General features: G+C 40.2%; 1 protein-coding gene across 9 annotated transcripts in view; it reads right to left on the bottom strand.

Moving 5' to 3' along the window:
- lrch3 (leucine-rich repeats and calponin homology (CH) domain containing 3) overlaps positions 1-21,643 on the bottom strand; it is a 102,803-nt gene extending 81,160 nt beyond the window's left edge. For all 9 annotated transcript variants that reach the window (XM_082966443.1, XM_014161932.3, XM_082966442.1 and 6 more), the window contains exon 1: positions 21,343-21,643. In XM_082966443.1, the coding sequence (XP_082822569.1) occupies positions 21,343-21,586 (244 nt within the window). In that variant the 5' untranslated portion in view covers positions 21,587-21,643. The remainder of the gene's footprint in view (positions 1-21,342) is intronic.

The raw sequence follows: 21,643 nt of genomic DNA, 5'->3' as shown, positions 1-21,643 counted from the left end.
TGTACATATTACCTCAATTACCTTGACTAACCTGTACATTGACTCGGTACCGGTACCCCTTGTATATAGCCTCGTTATTGTTATTTGGTTTTTAGTATATTTCCTTTAGTACAGGACCAGTAACATAACCAGAAAATGTTACATGGCGATGGGTGTGTAACTAATTCTAGGGTTGGAAGAATCTATGCGAAATGCCAGGGGAATGGATTCTAAAAAATGTACCAAGTTAAAATTACTTAGCAAAACATTCCTTGCGAGCTCAGATTTTTATTATTTTCTTGTGAGACACTTGATTCCGTCTTATTCTGAAATAGATTCATAGAATTGACGAAAGGGAGGGGGGGTCACGAGAAATTGTGGAGTTAATATTGTGAGTAATTGTAGAGTTTTGAAAAAGCAATTGTGTCCGGCGCCAACATTGGGATTGCCAAACCTAAAATTACCTTTTTAAATTGTTTGTTCATAAACATTAAGGGCATTGTAGTGCGGTGGTTACTTAAAATAACGGAGGAAAAGAGAGACCAGTCATACACGGGAGTAAATCGTTAGACTGGGTGGCGAGATAAATGTAGCCTTGTCTAAGTGTAGTATAGGCTACATAAAAGGCTACATAAACGTTGGGACTGATTAAAACAGACGGTTAAAGAGTGGAAGGAGGACAGTGCCCTTCCTGTGAACTTAAGTTATCATGTTAAGTTTTGTATGTGATTTAAAACTTGTTCACCTGGTAAAGTAACATTATATAGATTAGTGAAATGAAAGAAAATGGGAAGTTAAATGAAAAGCAAAATGGAAAGAAATCAAATTTAAAATAGTTTGATCAAATGTCAGTAGTGAAGCTAATAGCAGCGATGCCCACAACAAGTAAAGTTGTGGCAAAATGGCTTAAGGACAACAAAGTCAAGGTATTGGAGTGGCCATCACAAAGCCCTGACCTCAATCCCATAGAAAAGTTGTGGGCAGAACTGAAAAAGCGTGAGCGAGCAAGGAGGCCTACAAACCTGACTCAGTTACACCATCTCTGTCAGGAAGAATGGGCCAAAATCCACCCAACTTATTGTGGGAAGCTTGTGGAAGGCTACCCGAAACATTTGACCCAAGTTAAACAATTTAAAGGCAATGCTACCATATACTAATTGAGTACTTCTGACCCACTGGGAATGTGATGAAACAAATAAAAGATGAAATAAATTATTCTCTCTGCTATTATTCTGAGACATTTCACGTTCTTCAAATAAAGTGGTGATCCCTACTGACCGAAGACAGGGAATTTTTACTAGGATTAAATGTCAGGAATTGTGAAAAACTGAGTTGAAATGTATTTGGCTAAGGTGTATGTAAACTTCCGACTTCAACTGTACATGTTCAAATTACCTCGACTAATCTGTACCCCCGTACATTGACTCGGTACCGGTTCCCCCGTATATAGCCTTGTTAGTTATTTGTTTGTGTTTTTTTACACTTAAGAAAATATTTGCTAAATTAACTAAACTATTTCTTGAACTGCATTGTTGGTTAAGGGCTTGTAAAGGCAGCATTTCATGGTAAGGTCTACAACTGTTCGGCACATGTGAGAGATGAAAATTGATGTGGAACTGCTTTATAGCACATTTCTGCAGCATTAGTAAAGATGTGATCATTACATATTGATGATTTTATTCCAAATCCTTTGGACGTAATGATCATAATATAGTATCCATCTCGCGAAAACCAATGTTCCGAAGGCTGGGCCTAATATAGTGTATAAGAGGTCATAGAATAAGTTATATTGTGATTCTTGTGTTAATGATGTAAAGAGTATTTCCTAGTGTGTGGTGTGTAATAAAAGCACCAAACGCTGCACATGATACATTTATGAAATTGCTTATTCCAGTTACTAATAAGCATGCAGCCATTAAGAAAATTACAACAGAAAATCCTCATCAATCCACGGGGATTTGAAAAATGTTATGGTTCAGAGGGATGAGGCAAAAGGTATAGAAAATAAGTCTGGAAGCATAACCGATTGGCAAATGTACTGCATATTGAGAAATCATGTGACTAAACTGAATAAGAATTAGACACTACACTATGAAACAAAGATAAATGGTATAAATAAATGGCAAAAAGGCAAACTCAGCTCCATCATTCATTGAATCAGATGGCTCAATCATCACAAAACCCACTGATATTGCCAACTACTAATGATTTTTTCATTGGCAAGATTAGCAAACTTAGACCTGACATGCCAGCAACAAACACTGACACTACACATTCAAGTATATGTGCCCAAATTATTAAAGACAAGCATTGTAATCTCGTATTCCGTAAAGTGAGTGTGGAGAAAATGAAAAAAAAAATCATTGTCTATCAACAATGACAAGTAACCAGGGTCTGACAACCTGGATGGAAAATTACTGAGGATAATAGCGGATTGGAGGGAAGTAAAAAAGTCATTCCACTACTTTAGAATAGTAAAGCACCCATTACTGGCTCAAATAGTCAACCAACCCTTAAACTTTTGGAAAAAATTATTTGACCAGACATTTCTATTTTACAGTAAACAAATTGACAATAAAATTTTAGCATGCTTATATAGGGAACAACATTCAACAAGCACAGCACTTACACAAATGATTGATGATTGGCTGATAGAAATTAGTGATACAAAGATTGTGGGGGCTGTTTTGTTAGACTTCAGTGCAATCTTTGACATTATCGATCATAGTCTGCTGGAATAACGTATGTGTTATGGCTTTACACCCCTTTTATGGCTTTATTGTGAATAAAGAGTTACCTGTCAAACAGAACAGAGAGGGTGTTCTTTAAATGGAATCCTCTCCAATATAATCAAGGTAGAATAAGGAATTCTCCAGGGCAGCTGTTTAGGCTTTTTACTTATTTCAATCTTTACTCACGACATGCTTTGAGTAAAGCCAGTGTGTGTAAGTATGCGGATGACTCAACACTATACACGTCAGCTACTACAGTGACTGAAATGACAGCAACACTTAAAAAAGAGCTGCAGTTAGTTTTAGAATGTGTGGCAAGGAATAAGTTAGTCCTAAATTATTTCAAAAACTAAAAGCATTGTATTTGGGACAAATCATTCACAAAACCCTGAACCACAACTAAATCTTGTAATGAAGTTGAAGTGACTAAACTACCTGAAGTAACCCTGGATTGTAAACTGTCCTGGTAAAAACATTGACAGAACAGTAGCTGGGATGGGGAGAAGAAGTCTGTCCATAAAGCGCTGCTCTGCCTTCGTAACAGCATTATCAACAAGGCAAGTCATACAGGCCATAGTTTTGTCACACCTGGACTACTGTTCATTCGTGTGGTCATGTGCCACAAAGAGGGACTAAGGAAAATTCCAATTGGCTCAGAACAGGGCAGCACAGCTGGGCCTTGGATGTACACAGAGAGTTAATAATATGCATGTCAATCTCTCCTGGCTCAAAGTGGAGGTGAGATTGACTTCATCACTACTTGTATTTGTGAGAGGTACTGACATGTTTAATACACTGAGCTATCTGTTTGAACTACTGGCGCACAGCTTGGACACCGACAAGACATGCCACCAGAGGTCTCTTCACAGTCCCCAAGTCCAGAACAGACTATGGGAGGGACACAGTACTACATAGAGCCATGACTACATGGAACTCTATTCCCCATTAAGTAACTAATGCAAGCAGTATAAATGTATTGTATTTATTAAAACAATGTGCATATGCCTTAACCTCACTAGGGTAAGGGGAACTATTTTCACCTCCGGATGAAAAGCGTGCCCAAAGTAAACTGCCTGCTACTCAGGCCCAGAAGCTAGGATATGCATATAATTGGTAGATTCGGATAGAAAACACTATAACGTTTCCAAAACTGTTAAAATAATGTGAGTATAACAGAACTGATATGGCAGGCGAAAACCTGAGAAAAATCTATCCAGGAAGTGGGATTTTGTTTATGTTTGTAGTTTTCTATTGAATGCCATTACAGTATCCATTGACTTAGGACTCAAATTGCACTTCCTATGGCTTCCACTAGATGTCAACAGTCTTTAGAAATTGTTTCAGGCTTGTATTCTGAAAAATGAGGGAGTAAGACCACTGAGTAAGTGGATCCTGGGAAGTCGCCAGACCTGTTTCCTGCGCCCGACCGAGAGCGCGCCTTTCTTGTTTTTCTTTTATATTGACGACGCTATTGTCCGGTTGAAAAATGATCTATTATTTAGGCTAAAAACAACCTGAGGATTGATTATAAACATCGTGACATGTTTTTTCGAACTTTACGGATACCATTTGGATTTTTCAGCTGCCTGTTGTGACTGCCTTTGAGACATTGGATTACTGAACAAAATGCGCCAACAAAACGGCGATTTTTGGATATAAAGAGGGACTTTATCGAACAACATCAACATTTATTGTGAAACTGAGAGTCTTGTGAGTGCAACCATATGAAGATCAAAGGTACGGCATTTTTTATATCGCTATTTCTGACTTGTGTCGCACCTGCCTGGTTGAAATATGATTTATGCTTTTGTGTGCTGGGCGCTGTCCTCAGATAATCCCATGGTCTGCTTTTTGAAATCTGACACAGTGGCTGGATTAACAAGAAGTTAACCTGTTTAGGCTAGGGGGCAGTATTGACACGGCTGGATAAAAAACATACCCGATTTAATCTGGTTACCACTCCTACCCAGTAACTAGAATATGCATATACTTATTACATATGGATAGAAAACACCCTAAAGTTTCTAAAACTGTTTGAATGCTGTCTGTGAGTATAACAGAACTCAAATGGCAGGTCAAAACCTGAGAGATTCCTTTACAGGAAGTGGCCTGTCTGACCATTTCTTGAACTTCTTATCCATCTCTATCTTTTACTAAGGATCTCTGCTCTAACGTGACACTTCCTACGTCGTCCATAGGCGCTCAGAGCCCGGGAAAAAACAGAATGTCGTCATCCCAGCCCCAGGCTGAAACACATTATCGCCTTTCTCAAGTGGCCGATCAAGGGACTCTGGGCTTAGGCGCTTGACCCGACCGCCCCCGCCTTTGTGATTTTTTCCTCTTTTTGCCGAAAAGGAGATTCCCTGTCGGAATATTATCGCTTTTCTACGAGAAAAATGGCGTAAAAATTGATTTTAAACAGCGGTTGACATGCTTCGAAGTACGGTAATGGAATATTTAGAATTTTTTTGTCACGAATTGCGCCATGCGCACGACCCTTCTTTACCATTTCGGATAGTGTCTGGAACGCACGAACAAAACGCCGCTATTCGGATATAACGATGGATTATTTTGGACCAAACCAACATTTGTTATTGAAGTAGCAGTCCTGGGAGTGCATTCTGACGAAGACAACAAAAGGTAATCAAACTTCTATAATAGTAAATATGATTATGGTGAGTGCTAAACTTGCCGGGTGTCTAAATAGCTAGCCCGTGATGCCTGGGCTATGTACTTAGAATATTGCAAAATGTGCTTTCACCAAAAAGCTATTTTAAAATCGGACATATCGAGTGCATAGAGGTCTGTATCTATAATTCTTCAAATAATTGTTATGCTTTTTGTGAACGTTTATAGTGAGTAATTTAGTAAAATGTTAGCGAATTCCCCGGAACTTTGCGGGGGGTATGCTAGTTCTGAACGTCACATGCTAATGTAAAAAGCTGTTTTTTGATATAAATATGAACTTGATTGAACAAAACATGCATGTATTGTATAACATAATGTCCTAGGGTTGTCATCTGATGAAGATCATCAAAGGTGAGTGCTGCATTTAGCTGTCTTCTGGGTTTTGGTGACATTATATGCTAGCTTGAAAAATGGGTGTCTGATTATTTCTGGCTTGGTACTCTGCTGACATAATCTAATGTTTTGCTTTCGTTGTAAAGCCTTCTTGAAATCGGACAGTGTGGTTAGATTAACGAGAATCTTGTCTTTAAATAGCTGTAAAATAGTCATATGTTTGAGAAATTGAAGTAATAGGATTTTTAAGGTTTTGAAAATCGCGCCACAGGCTTCAAGTGGCTGTTACGTAGGTGGGACGAATTCGTCCCGCCTAGCCCATAGAGGTTAAGATTTATTTTGATGTATAACACATATTTTCAAGAATGTAAAGTATTTGAATTGAGTATTTTTGAATTTCGCGCTCTGCAATTTCACTGGATGTTGGCCAGGTGGGACACTACCGTCCCAGTTACCCATAAGAAGTTAATTTTGCTGGACCCCAAGAAGAGTAGCTGCTGCCAAGTAACAATAAAGACAAATACATAATGAATCGTAAGCCTACGTTACACATTTTTAGTAATGATAAAGCTGAAAACGTATTAGTTGGATACGTAGCACATTTGTTGAGCTAGATGTCAGATATACATACAGAAGTATGTGGACATCCCTTCAAATTAGTGGATTCGGCTATTTCAGTTAAATCCGTTGCTGACCGTGTATAAAATCGAGCACAGAGCCATGCAATCTCCATAGACAAACCATGGTAGTAGAATGGCCTTACTGAAGAGCTCAGTGACTTTCAACGTGGCACCGTCATTGGATGCCACGTTTCCAACAAGTCAGTTCATCAAAATTCTTCCCTGCTAGAACTGCTCCGGTCAACTGTAAGTGCTGTTATTGTGAAGTGGAAACTCCTAGGATCAACAACGGCTCAGCCCGCAAAGTGGTAGGCCACACAAGCACAAAGAATGGGACTGCAGAGTGCTGAAGTGTGTAGCGCGTAAACATTATTTGTCCTCAGTTGCAACACTCACTAACGAGTTCCAAACTGCCTCTGAAAGCAACGTAAGCACAGTAACTGTTCGTCGGGAAATCGAAATTGATTTATACTGGACACCACACAGGAATGTATGACCACTGACATGTTTTCCAAGGCAGCCCCATTACCACCAGACAAAATGCTGGTATGCACAGTAACTATATCTGCTGGGAAAGAAAATTAAAGGTGAGGGGTGCACATTGTTACTTTAGCAGAACACTACTTCCATTGTATTATGTAAAGGGAGGTTAATTTTATGGAACTGTTACTACATTTGAAAGTTATCAAAACAGTTTAGAATATCTACATAAATTCACAAATTGCATTCCTATTCAAAGCTTCCTCCTGCATCTCACCATACATCTGCCTGTAGTTATTTGAATCAACCTGCAGGAGGTTGGTTTGTTGTGATTGAGATGGGGGGGAAACAGCTGCGGGCCAGGTTCTGACAGACAGATAGGTGTGTCTTGGTGGTGGCAAGTACACATCCAAGAAACACCGACAAACCACAACCCCAAGCCAACTCACGTTTGGCTTTTGTCAGGGCAGCCAGCATTTCTTGAGAAAGCCCAAAAAACTATACCAAATCAGTGGGTGCAGTTCCCCTTTAATTTCTTCCAGCGAGCTCCTGCCTTAGATAACCGGTGTGGACTTGCCACAGAGACATGAGTCTGGCGGAACAAAACACAGAGGGAGAGAGAACAACAAAAGAGGCCTCTGCCAAGTTAACCAAGTAAGGCCTCAGTCTCGATCTCTTCTCCGTTTTCCTCTTTTCCTTTGTAAGGGTCTGGCAGTGTGAACTGTGTCTGGATGTAGCCCCCAAGCGTCGCCAAACTTGCAGGGCACATACACACTGCATTGACTATGCTCCAATTCCTCAGTCAGTGCACACAGACAACAATGATCAGTGGAGCACCCAGGCAAGAGGATCACAGACTTACTCAGACAAGGACATGTATACTCCCTCTCTGTCTCGCTCTCTCTATACAGTTAGCGTTGGGCAATATATCAAATTCATTTGAACACATGTTCTAGCGCAATGTTCTGAATGCCTCTATTGCATTTTTATAAGCGTTCTGTCTATTTGGCCTTGTCTCCTTCGATCATTTTGTGCTGTGAGCACCTTGCGACTCGCAGACACCAAACACCTCCTCCTGCCACTCAACAACAAAGACGAAAGCTGACTTCTTCCTCCGTGACAACAAGCCATTTAAACTCGCTATTTACATTTGAGGTTTGGTCCAACAGGTAGGCCATTCTGACACCAACATGCCTAGAGACATTCTACCGTAGACTTGAACTAAACCTTTCTAACAATACCTTTTTTATGTCTCATCTCCCAAAATGTAGAACAGACTAGGGTTGGGTGCAGTGGAGGCTCCTCAGTGGAGGAAGGTGAGGACCATCACCAGCGATTCTTTTTTTTTTACAACATAAAAAAAATAATTTATTCTAAATATAATCAAGTCACCAAATACTTAAAAACACTATTTTGCAAAGAAGATCTACCAGTGGCCTCAACTGCACTCTATGGGGTAGCACCATGGTGTAGCCGGAGGACAGCTAGGGCCTGTCCTCCTCAGGGTACATTGACTTCAATACGAAACCTAGGAGGCTCATGGTTCCCACCCCCTTCCAGACTTACACAGTAATTATGACAACTTCCGGAGGATGTCCTCCAGCCTATCAGAGCTCTTGCAGCATGAACTAACATCTTGTCCACCCAATCAAACGATCAGAGAATTGATCTAGTACTGAAGGATAAGCTACAGCTAGCTGGCACTGCAGTGTACAAAATGTGGTGAGTCAAAAGAGAGACACAATCGTTGAACAGTTTTGAACTAATACATTTTTTCCAAAATTAAGGAGAAGCAAGAGAAATAGAGAGATTGAAAGTGGGAGAAAAAAAGCAGCCAACTAGTTCAGCCTACTGAAACACCCTGTTCAAACAAAGGGATGCTATGTTAGCTAGTTGGCTATGACTATCCAACACAACAATGGAACTCTTCCAAGTCAAGGTAAACTTTTGGTTTAACTAATTTATTGCCACCGGGGCCCGCTGGTGTAACTGTTCACTGTCACAGCATGATTGTATGGGTTTACTATCACTTTAGTTCTATTAGCTATGTTGACTAAGACGTCAGTTTAGCTAAGATGGTTACAACGATGTAGGCTCTGTGTTCAAGTTATGTTATGGTTTGGCTTGGAAAGGGTTTTGAGCCTGATCAGATACAGTTGATGTGTTGTCCATTGAAGTCCACAAGCGAAGGGAAGAGGTGAGGAGGATAGTGCATAGATGAAACAAGGAATACAACGTGGCTGCTATGAACGTGAACTGTTTGAGTGTGATCAGGGGTGTATTCATTCCACTGATTCTGTTGAAAAGCGTTTCTTAACCTGTCTGGGAAGGTGGGACGCTTGCGTCAACAACCCTAGTCAACAGCCAGTGGAATCGCGTCGCGCGAAATACAAATACCTCTATATGCTATAACTTCAATTTCTCAAACATATGACTATTTTACACCATTTTATAGATACACCTCTCCTGAATCGAACCACGTTGTCTGATTTCAAAAAGGCTTTACAGCAAAAGCAAAACATTAGATTATGTTAGGAGAGTACCCTGCCAAAAAAATCACACTGCCATTTTCAAAGCAACTAGCATGCATCACAAATACCAGAAACACAGCTAAATGCAGCACTAACCTTTGACAATCTTCATCAGATGACACTCCTAGGACATCATGTTACACAATACATGCATTTTTTGTTCGATAAAGTTCATATTTATATATAAAAATAGCATTTTACATCGGCGCGTGACGTTCAGAAAATATTTTCCCTCAAATGCTTCCGGTGAATCAGCGCTACAATTTACAAGATTACTATTCGAAAACATTGTTAAAATGTAATATTGTCATTCAAAGAATTATAGATTAACATCTCGTGAATGCAACCGCATTGCCAGATTTCAAAATAACTTTACTGGGAAATCACACTTTGCAATAAACAACGTGGTATGCTCAGAAAAATAGGCTAGGCGATACATGTTAGCGCCCTCTTGGAACCATCTAAAATCAAATATACTATTGTAAATATTCCCTTACCTTTGATTATCTTCATCAGAAGGCACTTCCAGGAATCCCAGGTCCACAACAAATGTAGTTTTGTTCAAAAAAGTTAATAATTTATGTCCCAATAGTTCCTTCTTGTTAGCGCGTTCCGAAGGCTACTCATAATGTACTGAAGCGCGCGGGACTTGTCACGAATGTGCAAAGAAAATATATTTACGTTCGTTCAAACACGTCAAACGTTGTATAACATAAATCTTTAGGGCCTTTTTCAACCAGAGCTTCAATAATATTCAAGGCGGACGATTGCATTGTCTTAAACGTTTCGAAAGGGGAGGGTAGCCATGGGCGCCCACGTCATAGTAGCAATGGCCCTCCCCTTGTGACCAACTTCCCAAGCCTCTCTTTGGGTCAGTTTCTACCATAGAAGACTCAAACCACTTTGTAAAGACTGTTGACATCTAGTGGAAGCCTTAGGAAGTGCTAAATGATTAATAAGTCCCTGTGTGTTTCAATGGCAAAGCTTGAAAGTGATTCCACACATCAGATTTCCACTTCCTGTTAGGATTTGTCTCAGGGTTTTGACTGCCATATGAGTTCTGTTATACTCACAGACACCATTCAAACAGTTTTAGAAAGTCATCATTCAACGTTCTGGCGCCTTCTGAGAGCCTATGGGAGCGTTAGAAAATGTCACGTTACAGCAGAGATCCCCTGTTTTGGATAGAGATGATCAGAACGTTGAATGATGACTTTGCAGGCCATGGCTGAAAAACAGTAGCGCATTTGGTAAGTGGTCGATCTGAGAACAATGAGACTGGCGCGCACGTGCACGAGACGACTCCATGTTTTCATTTTAAGTCTTTGAACGAAAACAACAACTCCCGGTCGGAATATTATCGCTTTTTTTATGAGAAAACTCGATTTTAAACAGCGTTTGACATGCTTCGAAGTACGGTAATGGAATATTTTGAATTTTATTGTCACGAATCGCGCCGGGCGCGTCCCCCTTCGTTACCCTTCGGATAGTGTCTTGAACGCACAACAAAACGCCGCTATTTGGATATAACTATGGATTATTTGGAACCAAACCAACATTTGATATTGAAGTAGAAGTCCTGGGAGTGCATTCTGACGAAGAACAGCAAAGGTAATCCAATTTTTCTTATAGTAAATCTGAGTTTGGTGAGTACCAAACTTGGTGGGTGTCAAAATAGCTAGCCCGTGATGGCGAGCTATCTACTCAGAATATTGCAAAATGTGCTTTCACCGAAAAGCTATTTTAAAATCGGACACCGCGATTGCATAAAGGAGTTCTGTACCTATAATTCTTAAAATAATTGTTATGTATTTTGTGAACGTTAATCGTGAGTAATTTAGTAAATTCACCGGAAGTGTCCGGTGGGAATGCTAGTTCTGAACGTCACATGCTAATGTAAAAAGCTGGTTTTTGATATAAATATGAACTTGATTGAACAAAACATGCATGTATTGTATAACATAATGTCCTAGGAGTGTCATCTGATGAAGATCATCAAAGGTTAGTGCTGCATTTAGCTGTGGTTTTGTTTTTTGTGATATATGCTAGCTTGAAAAATGGGTGTCTGTTTATTTCTGGCTGGGTACTCTGCTGACATAATCTAATGTTTTGCTTTCGCTGTAAAGCCTTTTTGAAATCGGACAGTGTGGTTAGATAAAGGAGAGTCTTGTCTTTAAAATGCTGTGAAAGTTTGTATTTCGCGCCACGCCCATCATTGGATATTGGAGCAGGTGTTCCGCTAGCGGAACGTCTAGATGTAAGAGGTTTTAAACAGCTTGGAAAATTACAGAAAATTATGTCATGGCTTTAGAAGTTCTGATAGGCTAATTGACATCATTTGAGTCAACTGGAGGTGTAACGATGTATTTCAAGGCTGACCTTCAAACTCTGTGCCTCTTTGCTCAGAAAAACAATTGTAAACCTCCACAAGTCTGGTTCATCCTTGGGAGCAATTTCCAAACACCTTAAGGTACCACGTTCATCTGTACAAACAATAGTACACAAGTATAAACACCATGGGGCCACTCAGCCGTCATACCGCTCAGGACGGAGACGCGTTCTGTCTCCTAGAGATTAACGTACCTTTGTGCGAAAAGCGCAAATCAATCCCAGAACAACAGCAAAGGACCTTGTGAAGATGCTAGAGGAAACAGGTACAAAAGTATCTATATCCACAGTAAAACGAGTCCTATATCAACATAACCTGAAAGACCGCTCAGCAAGGAAGAAGCCACTGCTCCAAAACAGCCATAAAAAAGCCAGACTACGGTTTGCAACTGCACATGGGGACAAAGATCGTACTTTTTGGAGAAATTTCCTCTGGTCTGACCAAACAAAAACATAACTGTTTGGTCATAATGACCATCGTTATGTTTGGAGAAAAAAGGGGGATGCTAGCAAGCCGAAGAACACCATCCCAACCATGAAGCACGGGGGTGGCAGCATCATGTTGTGGGGGTGCTATGCCGCAGGAGGGACTGGTGCACTTCACAAAATAGATGGCATCATGAGGAAAGGAAAATTATGTGGATATATTGAAGCAACATCTCAAGACATCAGTCAGGAAGTTAAAGCTTGGTCGCAAATGGGTCTGCCAAATGGACAGTGACCCAAAGCATACTTCCAAAGTTGTGGCAAAATGGCTTAAGGACAACAAAGTCAAGGTATTGGAGTGGCCATCACAAAGCCCTGACCTCAATCCCATAGAAAATTTGAAGACAGAACTGAAAAAGCGTGTGCGAGCAAGGAGGCCTACAAACCTGACTCAGTTACACCAGCTCTGTCAGGAGGAATGGGCCAAAATTCACCCAACTTATTGTGGAAAGCTTGTGGAAGGCTACCCGAAACGTTTGACCCAAGTTAAACATTTTAAAGGCAAAGCTACCAAATACTAATTGAGTGAATGTAAACTTCTGACCCACTGGGAATGTGATGAAAGAAATAGAAGTTGAAATAAATCATTCTACTATTATTCTGACATTTCATATTCTTAAAATAAAGTGTCAGGAATTGTGAAAAACTGAATTAAAATGTATTTGGCTAAGGTGTATGTAAACTTCCGACTTCAACTGTGTTAAGTGTTTCTGTGCATGTTGTTTTTGCTGAATGGGGCTCAACTACTTTCAGCAGTGTGTGTGCTGCCAGGCCGGCCATGCTAGTTAGCTCCTTCCTCTCCCAGCCCTATCCTCTATCATCATGCCTCTTTAATTGATGTTATTCTTCCTCCCAAGCATCACACCTCCACTAAGATACCCATTAGTTATTCTTGTACAGGTCCCTGCTCAGGAGAAAATAATGGCCCTTGCCGACCAAACATATCTTTCCTCTTCATCGTCTAACTTCATTCCATTACCCCGGAATCCATCCTCTCTCTCTTATCAACCCCCAGATTTTGTTACCGATTAGTAATTAAACCTAGATAATCTGCCAAAATACTATGTTAGTTAGCTCGCTGAGCTATGGCCTAGGCATTAGCTAAAAAGATAAAACCTACACGAGTCCTCAGGTTTTATACAAAGTTACTTATGAACATGGTTGACTGAACAACCTACATCACACCACCACTGATCACTCCTGATTTCTCTATGGCCAGGCCACAAATTGATGGCCAGTACAGCAGCAGAGAAACAATTTAACTTAAAGGTCACGTTGGTCCTTCCACAATCAAGATTGACCCAGATACATCCCGACATGCATTCCGTGTGAGACAGTGTGAGTTAGTTGTGCACAGGTCAGCTATATGTTCAACCGCACCTGCCGCAATTGCTTATAACCCATCTGCAACAGCCTAACTATATCTGAGGACCACAACCAACCCTAACCTGCTAATATAGATAATGCCCTGTAGGCTAGTCAGCGACGGCAAAAAAAATTTTTTACAGGGGGTGCAGGATTTATTTTCCCAGATTTAGATACGTTTCTGCTTATAATTTCTGACATTTTGGTAGGCTATTTGTTAGTCAACTTGCCTGTAATATAGATACAAGCAGCTTCTCGTCATTATATGTTGTCCTAAAAAGACTAAATAAACCCTTGCTCAACAGAATGTCATAAAATGTATAGAATGAATGCTTCAATCTAGTTGATATCGGTTAAGTTACCTGTCATCTCTGCTTAATTGGTGGAGCAAAGACATTTAGGGACCGGGGAGAAAATGCAATAGGAAATAGAAAGCTGTGAAAACCACCCAAAAAGTTTCTGATAAGATTTCAATTCGGCTTCGATGCATATTTTGTGGTCGAAATACTATCCGCTTTTATGATGCTGATAAAGATGGCACCCCTACAGACTAACTTCGCATTTGCATTTTCTTAAAATGCTAAAATAAATATTATTTCCACACTCCTGTTCCCAAGTCACAATCTTACCTACATTTGGTGTATCATTTTACTGCAAGAAATGGTTCATTCTACAGGATTTAATATTAAGGCTGTGAGAGGTTATAGACCTACAGTCAGTGTCCAGATTTCAGTTTCCATTTAACCTCTGAACAGTAGGCTACTGTTACCTTGACATGCCATAGGCCTATTTGAAGTCCCCGTCTTGTGACTGTCAAATTTGTATAGCTCCTAACAATCATCACATAACATAGCCGGGACTGGCATCCTCCTCCTTTACAACTTTCCCAAATATTTCCCAAACAATTTCTGGCCCTCCCTTCTCTTTATTTTCAACTCTCCATTTCGCAGTGTTACTGTTTTTTAATTAAACTCCGATTATTTTCCTACGCGGACGATGTTCACTTTTTCTGCTGTTCCCAAAAGCATTTGGCGGGTAGGCTATTTGACATGCGCACAGTTATAGGCCCCAAAGCTTAGAGATTTACGCACTAATGCCAGATAAATTATTTTGCGCTAAATATAGCCTATAGATATAAATTGCACAAGAATAATACATTTATGGATTTTTTAAAAAGGTATTGTTTTCTCTTTTGGCTATAAAAGTGGAATGGACAGCGTTTTAACTACTTTGCATATATGAGACAGACAGACAATCATAATATCAGTAAAAAATATAAAATTCCTAGTTTACGCTACAAAACACACTTTATAAGAGGTTTTACAAATACAGTACCAGTCAAAAGTTGGCACACCTACTCATTCCAGGGCTTTTCTTAATTTGAACAATTTTTTACGTTGTAGAATAATAGTTTAGACATCAAAACTGAAATAACACATGGAATCATGTAGCAACTAAAAAAAAGTGTATAACAAATCAAATTATATTTTAGATTCTTCAAAGTTGCCACCCTTTGCCTTGATGACAGCTCTTGGCATTCTCTCAACCAGCTTCATGAGGTAGTCACCTGGAATTAATTTCAATTAACAGGTGTGCCTTGTTAAAAGTTCTACCTTGTCACAACACAACTGATTGCCTCAAAAACATTAACCTCTTACATCTAGACGTTCCGCTAGCGGAACACCTGCTCCAATATCCAATGATGGGCGTGGCGCGAAATACAAACTCCTCTAAAATCCGAAAACTTCAATTTTTCAAACATATGACTATTTTACAACATTTTAAAGACAAGACTCTCGTTAATCTAACCACACTGTCCGATTTCAAAAAAGCTTTACAGCGAAAGCAAAACATTACATTATGTCAGCAGAGTACCCAGCCAGAAATAATCAGACACCCATTTTTCAAGCTAGCATATAATGTCACAAAAAACAAAACCACAGCTAAATGCAGCACTAACCTTTGATGATCTTCATCAGATGACAACCCTAGGACATTATGTTATACAATACATGCATGTTTTGTTCAATCAAGTTCATATTTATATCAAAACCCAGCTTTTTTAAATTAGCATGTGACGTTCAGAACTAGCATACCCCCCGCAAACATCCGGTGAATTTACTAAATTACTCACGATAAACGTTCACAAAAAGCATAACAATTATTTTAAGAATTATAGATACAGAACTCCTCTATGCACTCGACATGTCCGATTTTAAAATAGCTTTTCGGTGAAAGCACATTTTGCAATATTCTCAGTAGATAGCCCAGCCATCACGGCTAGCCATTTAGACACCGACCAAGTTTAGCCCTGACCAAACTCCGATTTACTATTACAAAAGTTTGATTACCTTTGTTGTCTTCGTCAGAATGCACTCCCAGGACTGCTACTTCAATAACAAACGTTGGTTTGGTCCAAAATAATCCATCGTTATTTCCAAATAGCGGCGTTTTGTTCGTGCGTTCAAGACACTATCCGAAGTGTAAATAAGGGTCACGAGCATGGCGCAATTCGTGACAAAAGATTTCTAAATATTCCATTACCGTACTTCGAAGCATGTCAACCGCTGTTTAAAATCAATTTTTATGCCATTTTTCTCGTAAAAAAGCGATAATATTCCGACCGAGAATCTGCGTTTAGGTAAACAGACGAAAGAAAACAAAGCATTCTGTCGACGCGGGCACGAGCCTGAGTCTCACAGTACTGTAACCAGCCACTACCCAAACACGCTACTTTTTTTCAGCCAGAGCCTGCAAAGCCACGATTCAGCTTTTTGCCGCCTTCTGAGAGCCCATGGGAGCCGTAGGAAGTGTCACGTAACAGCAGAGATCCTCTGTAATGGATAGAGATAATCAAGAAGGGCAAGAAATTGTCAGACAGGCCACTTCCTGCATGGAATCTTCTCAGGTTTTGGCCTGCCAAATGAGTTCTGTTATACTCACAGACACCATTCAAACAGTTTTAGAAACTTTGGAGTGTTTTCTATCCAAAGCTAATAATTATATGCATATTCTAGTTTCTGGGCAGGAGTAATAATCAGACTAAATCGGGTACGTTTTTTATCCGGCTGTGAAAATACTGCCCCCTAGCCATAACAGGTTAAGGAAAGAAATTTCACAAATTGAGTGGTACAAAGATGACCCTATCTGGTAAAATACCAAGTCCATATTATGGCAAGAACAGCTCAAATAAGCAAAGAGAAATGACAGTCCATCATTACTTTAATACATGAAGGTCAGTCAAAACGGAAAATGTCAAGAACTTTGAACGTTTCTTCAAGTGCAATTGCAAAATCCATCAAGAGCTATGGTGAAACTGGCTATCATGATGACAGCCACAGGAATGGAAGACCCAGAGTTACCTGTGCTGCAGAGGATAAGTTTATTCGAGTTAACTGCACCTTAGAGTGCAGCCCAAATAAATGTTTCAGAGTAAAAAAAAAATATTTTACCTTTATTTAACTAGGCACGTCATTTAAGATCAAATTCTTATTTACAATGAGAGCATACCCCGGCCAAACCCGGGCCAATTGTGCACCGCCCTATGGGACACCCAATCACGGCCGGATTTGATTCAGCCTGGATTAGAACCAGGGACTGTAGTGTCGCCTCTTGCACTAAGACACATCTCAACATCAACTGTTCAGAAACTGGGTGAATCAAGCCTTCAAGGTCGAATTGCTGCAAAGAAACCACTACTAAAGGACACCAAGAAACACGAGCAATTAGAACGGTGGCGAATTGGTCCTTTGTTCTGAGGAGTCCAAATTTGAGATTTTTGTGTCTTTGTGAGAGCAGAGTAGGTTAATGGATGATCTCCGCATGTGTGGTTCCTATCGTGAAGCATGGAGGAGTAATGGTGCTTTGCTGGTGACACTGTCAGTAATTTATTTAGAATTCAAGGCACACTTAAGCAGCATGGCTACCACAGCATTCTGCAGCGATACACCATACCATCTGGTTTGCGCTATGTGGGACTATCATTTGCTTGTCATCAGGACAATGACCCAAAACACACCTCCAGGTTGTGTAAGGGCTATTTGACCAAGAAGGAGATTGATGATGCTGCATCAGATGACCTGGCCTCCACAATCACCCGACCTCAACCCAATTGAGATGGTTTGGGATGAGTTTGACAGCAGAGTCAAGGAAAAGCAGCCAACAAGTGCTCAGCATATGTGGGAACTCATTCAAGACTGTTGAAAAAAATCCAGGTGAAGCTGGTTGAGAGAACGCCAAGCGTGTGCAAAGCTGTCATCAAGGCAAAGGGTGGCTACTTTGAAGAATCTCAAATATATAATATATTTTGATATGTGTAACACTTTTGGTTACTACATGATTCCATGTGTGTTATTTCATAGTTTTGATGTCTTCCCTATTATTCTACAATGTAGGAAATAGTAAAAATAAAGAAAAACCCTTTAATTAAGTAGCCATGTCGAAACTGGACTGGAACTGAAGGTTCTATTTGACTCAACATTCCATCATGTACACTAAATCACAGTTGGCCTGGTACATTGCTTACTGCCTCCATTCGGGATTCACTGTTTCAGTTTCAATGACTCAATATTTTGGACAAAAACAGATTAATGTAATTAAGGCTGGGAATATCAATTAAATCTGACTTGCAAGGTTAATGATCACAAGTCAGTCATAACGTGGCTAATAGGCTAGCGTATCTATTTATGTAGCAAGCTAAGAACACGGAGCCAATCTGAGGCTGGTTACTAATGAACTTATCTCTGGGTCTTCCTTTCCTGTAGTGGTCCTCATGAGAGCCAGGTCATCATAGTGCTTCATGGTTCTTCCGACTGCACTTGAAGAAACGTTCAAAGTTCTTGAAATGCTCCATATTGACTGACCTTTATGTCTTAAAGTAATGATGTACTATTGTTTCTCTTTGCTTGTTTGAGCTGTTCTTGCCATACTATGGACTTGGTATTTTACCAAATAGGGCTATCTTCTGTATACCACCCCAACCTTGTCACAGCACAATTGATTGGCTCAAATGCATTAAGGAAAGAAATTCCACAAATAAACAAGACACACCTGTTAATTGAAATGCATTCCAGGTGACTAATTCATGAAGATGGTTGAGAGAATACCAAGAGTGTACAATGCTTTCATCAAGGTAAAGCGTGGTTACTTTGAAGAATCTCAAATATAATTTGTTTTGATATGTTTGTTTAACACTTTTTTGGTTACTACATGATTCCATATGTGTTATTTCATAGTTTTGATGTCTTCACTATTATTCTATAATGTAGGAAATAGTAAAAATAAAGAAAAACCCTGGAATGAGTAGGTGTATCCAAACTTTTGACTGGTTCTGCAGCTACTAGGAAGATGTAATGTCATTGGAGGAGTGGGCAAGTGATTGAATTGTCCCCCTCATATTGTTTTTCTGTGGCTATACACAGCTAGAGATGTAAGTGTCATTTGGTTAGCTAGCAAGAACTTGAAAGACTTATCCAGTTAGCTAGCGTCTCTTGTGTTTGCAAATTCACTCTGGCTATCTAGCTCGCTAATCCAATTTCAGAGCACAGAATAACTGATGAATTTACAGACGCGCAACACCCGCTGAATATGACCGGTGTCAGTAAACGTAGGCAAAAAAAAGTTATACTTTGTCATGAACTCTCTCAATAATATGTAAACAGCCTAACCAACTCTGCTAGGGCGAGTAAAATGGTCAGAGTGAGGTTTCTCTCATTTGTGTCTGGAAGCAGCTAGCTAGCAAGCTAGACAACTTTAGCCAGCTGGCTTGGGTGGGACAAGCATGCATTCGCAGGCAAGCTGCAGAAGGACAAGTAGGCTACAATTCCACATCGTTCATCAGTGAAATTTTGACGGACTAGCTGAAAAAGTTTGAAAGGGTATATCTGATGTTACTTCGTTAGATTTTAGCACACCTTGCTCTGGCTAGCATTCATTTTTTATCTTGTTGATGTACATAACTGAGGGAGAGAGCCTGCCTTTTCATGGTTGTTTGTTCAAAAGGACTGTAAAGTTGTCAAATGTAAGATGACTCCCCTGGTATTTGCATAAGTCCATTCAGGTGTATTTTGTGGCTTTTGGCGAATGCGTTCTAATGATCTAAAGTTGCGCTGTTGCAACTGCCTGTAAACACACAGTCTAGTTCAAAGTCAGTGATCCCAGGCCTGTGGCAAATGGCTTGTTTGCATAAAGGCCTACTATAGCCTTGATTGGCTATGGTGCACAGGTATTGCATAGACTCCAGTGCTGGACCAGAAAGATGTTTTTATTAGGTTTTATTTACTGCAGTGTCTATTCATTGTCCAAAAGCAAGGCTGCTTTCCCACTCTATATTGCTATATAATTTTCACAAATGTCTTAGTATAGGTAATTCCCAAACATTGTAAGAATTTATGAAAACATGAATATGACCATATCCAAGTGCTCCCTTGTCAGAAAATAAAAAAATAAAAAATAAAATATATATATTAAGTGTCATATTATTCTTGGTGTGTATATGAACATATTTTAATAAGATTAAGTTGATAAAATAATGTTAGTTCCACTTTAATTACCCTAAAGCCCATGGATATAATTGAGGGGACTTCGGGTTATGAGTCAACCTCTGCAAGTGTGTATGGGGTAGGGGTCTGTGTAAGGGTCCTGGGGAGAGGAAAATAATCTCATACGAGGTTAATTATTGCATTCATTATGCCTATAGGAGACTGAGAAAAAAAATTTGAAATGGGTAAAAGGGGTAAACTATATTATACATGCCATGTGTGTTTAGTGGCCGTTAGTGACAGTCTGGAGCGAGTTCAGGAATGTGCGACATCGTGTCAAAGCCCAACCCCAGGCCTGCCACAGTCCCTCAAACCACTGTCCACCGCACATGAGCTGTGAGGGACGATGCAGTGCACCATGCCAAAAATGAACATCGTATCACAATCAAGAACAAATAGTTCCCCGTATTCCCTCCCTCATTTTCTGTGCCACGAGTTAACCACAAAAACAGGTAATGGTGACTAAACTGGTTCTTGATAAGAGTCCTTACACATTCCATGAGGGTGCAAATCTGTAAATTCTCGCGCCACGTATTATAACGTTTTGAGTGCGTCTGGGAATGTATTTTCAGCAGACACATGCACATGTTGTAACTACCTACATCCATATGAAAACATGAGCTGACGAATGTTAGGCTGGCAATTAAATAACTTAGGTAACTAACTAGCCATCCGTCAAATAACGAACGTTATGGTCTAGCTAGCCAGTTATCTAACTTAAGGTTACCGCTAACGTTAGCTAGCTGAGTAGCTCTCCAAATTAACAGGAGTATTGTTACATAGTGACATGCTTAATACTTTAGCTAGTTGAACGATACTTTGCTAATTTAGCAAAGCAAATAGTAAGCTAACTAACTAAATTAGCTAATTAGTTTGCTAGCAGCCAAAACAAGCAACATCGTTCATCAGAAAATGTAACTCTCATTCACAGCAGTGTTTACCAACTCTGCTCAGTCTGGAGACGTCTGGACGCTAACTAGCTAGCTGGCTGGCTAACGTCAGCTAGTTTGCTAATGTTGGCCGGACAGTGTCTTGACAGTAGCTAGCAGGCTAACTGGGTAGCTACTCCAAGTCAAAACAAGTTTATTTTTCGAGTCTATGCTGTCTAGCTAGATACCCACAGCCATCGTTTAAGTGTCTGTTTGGGTTTATTATAAACATTTCCATCTATTCTACTGCACGAGCTTCGATTCACACTCACCGGCCCGAGTTGTGTCTGTGAGGTCGTGGTTGGCGACGCTCCTCGGGAACTCCTTCAGTTTCCTGCCGCTGAGGTTGAGACAACCAGTTGCCGAGGCTTCGTCTAATGCCCTGTCCAGAGACCGATTCCAAGACGCGGGACCCGGTGCCCCTACTCCAATACCGGGAGCCCCTACCACTCCAGAATTGCCGACCGCAAAAGTCGGTCCAGTGTTCTCCGCAGACAACAACACCGAAGCCGCCATTACACACCTAGCTAACTCCCACCGATTCTCCCTACCCCGCAGCCGCTAGGTTGATAA

Source organism: Salmo salar, chromosome 20 (assembly GCF_965601325.2).
Source record: "Salmo salar chromosome 20, fSalSal1, whole genome shotgun sequence".
In the NCBI taxonomy this organism is placed as follows: Eukaryota; Metazoa; Chordata; class Actinopteri; order Salmoniformes; family Salmonidae; genus Salmo; species Salmo salar.
This window is presented reverse-complemented; position numbering and strand designations above follow the sequence as displayed.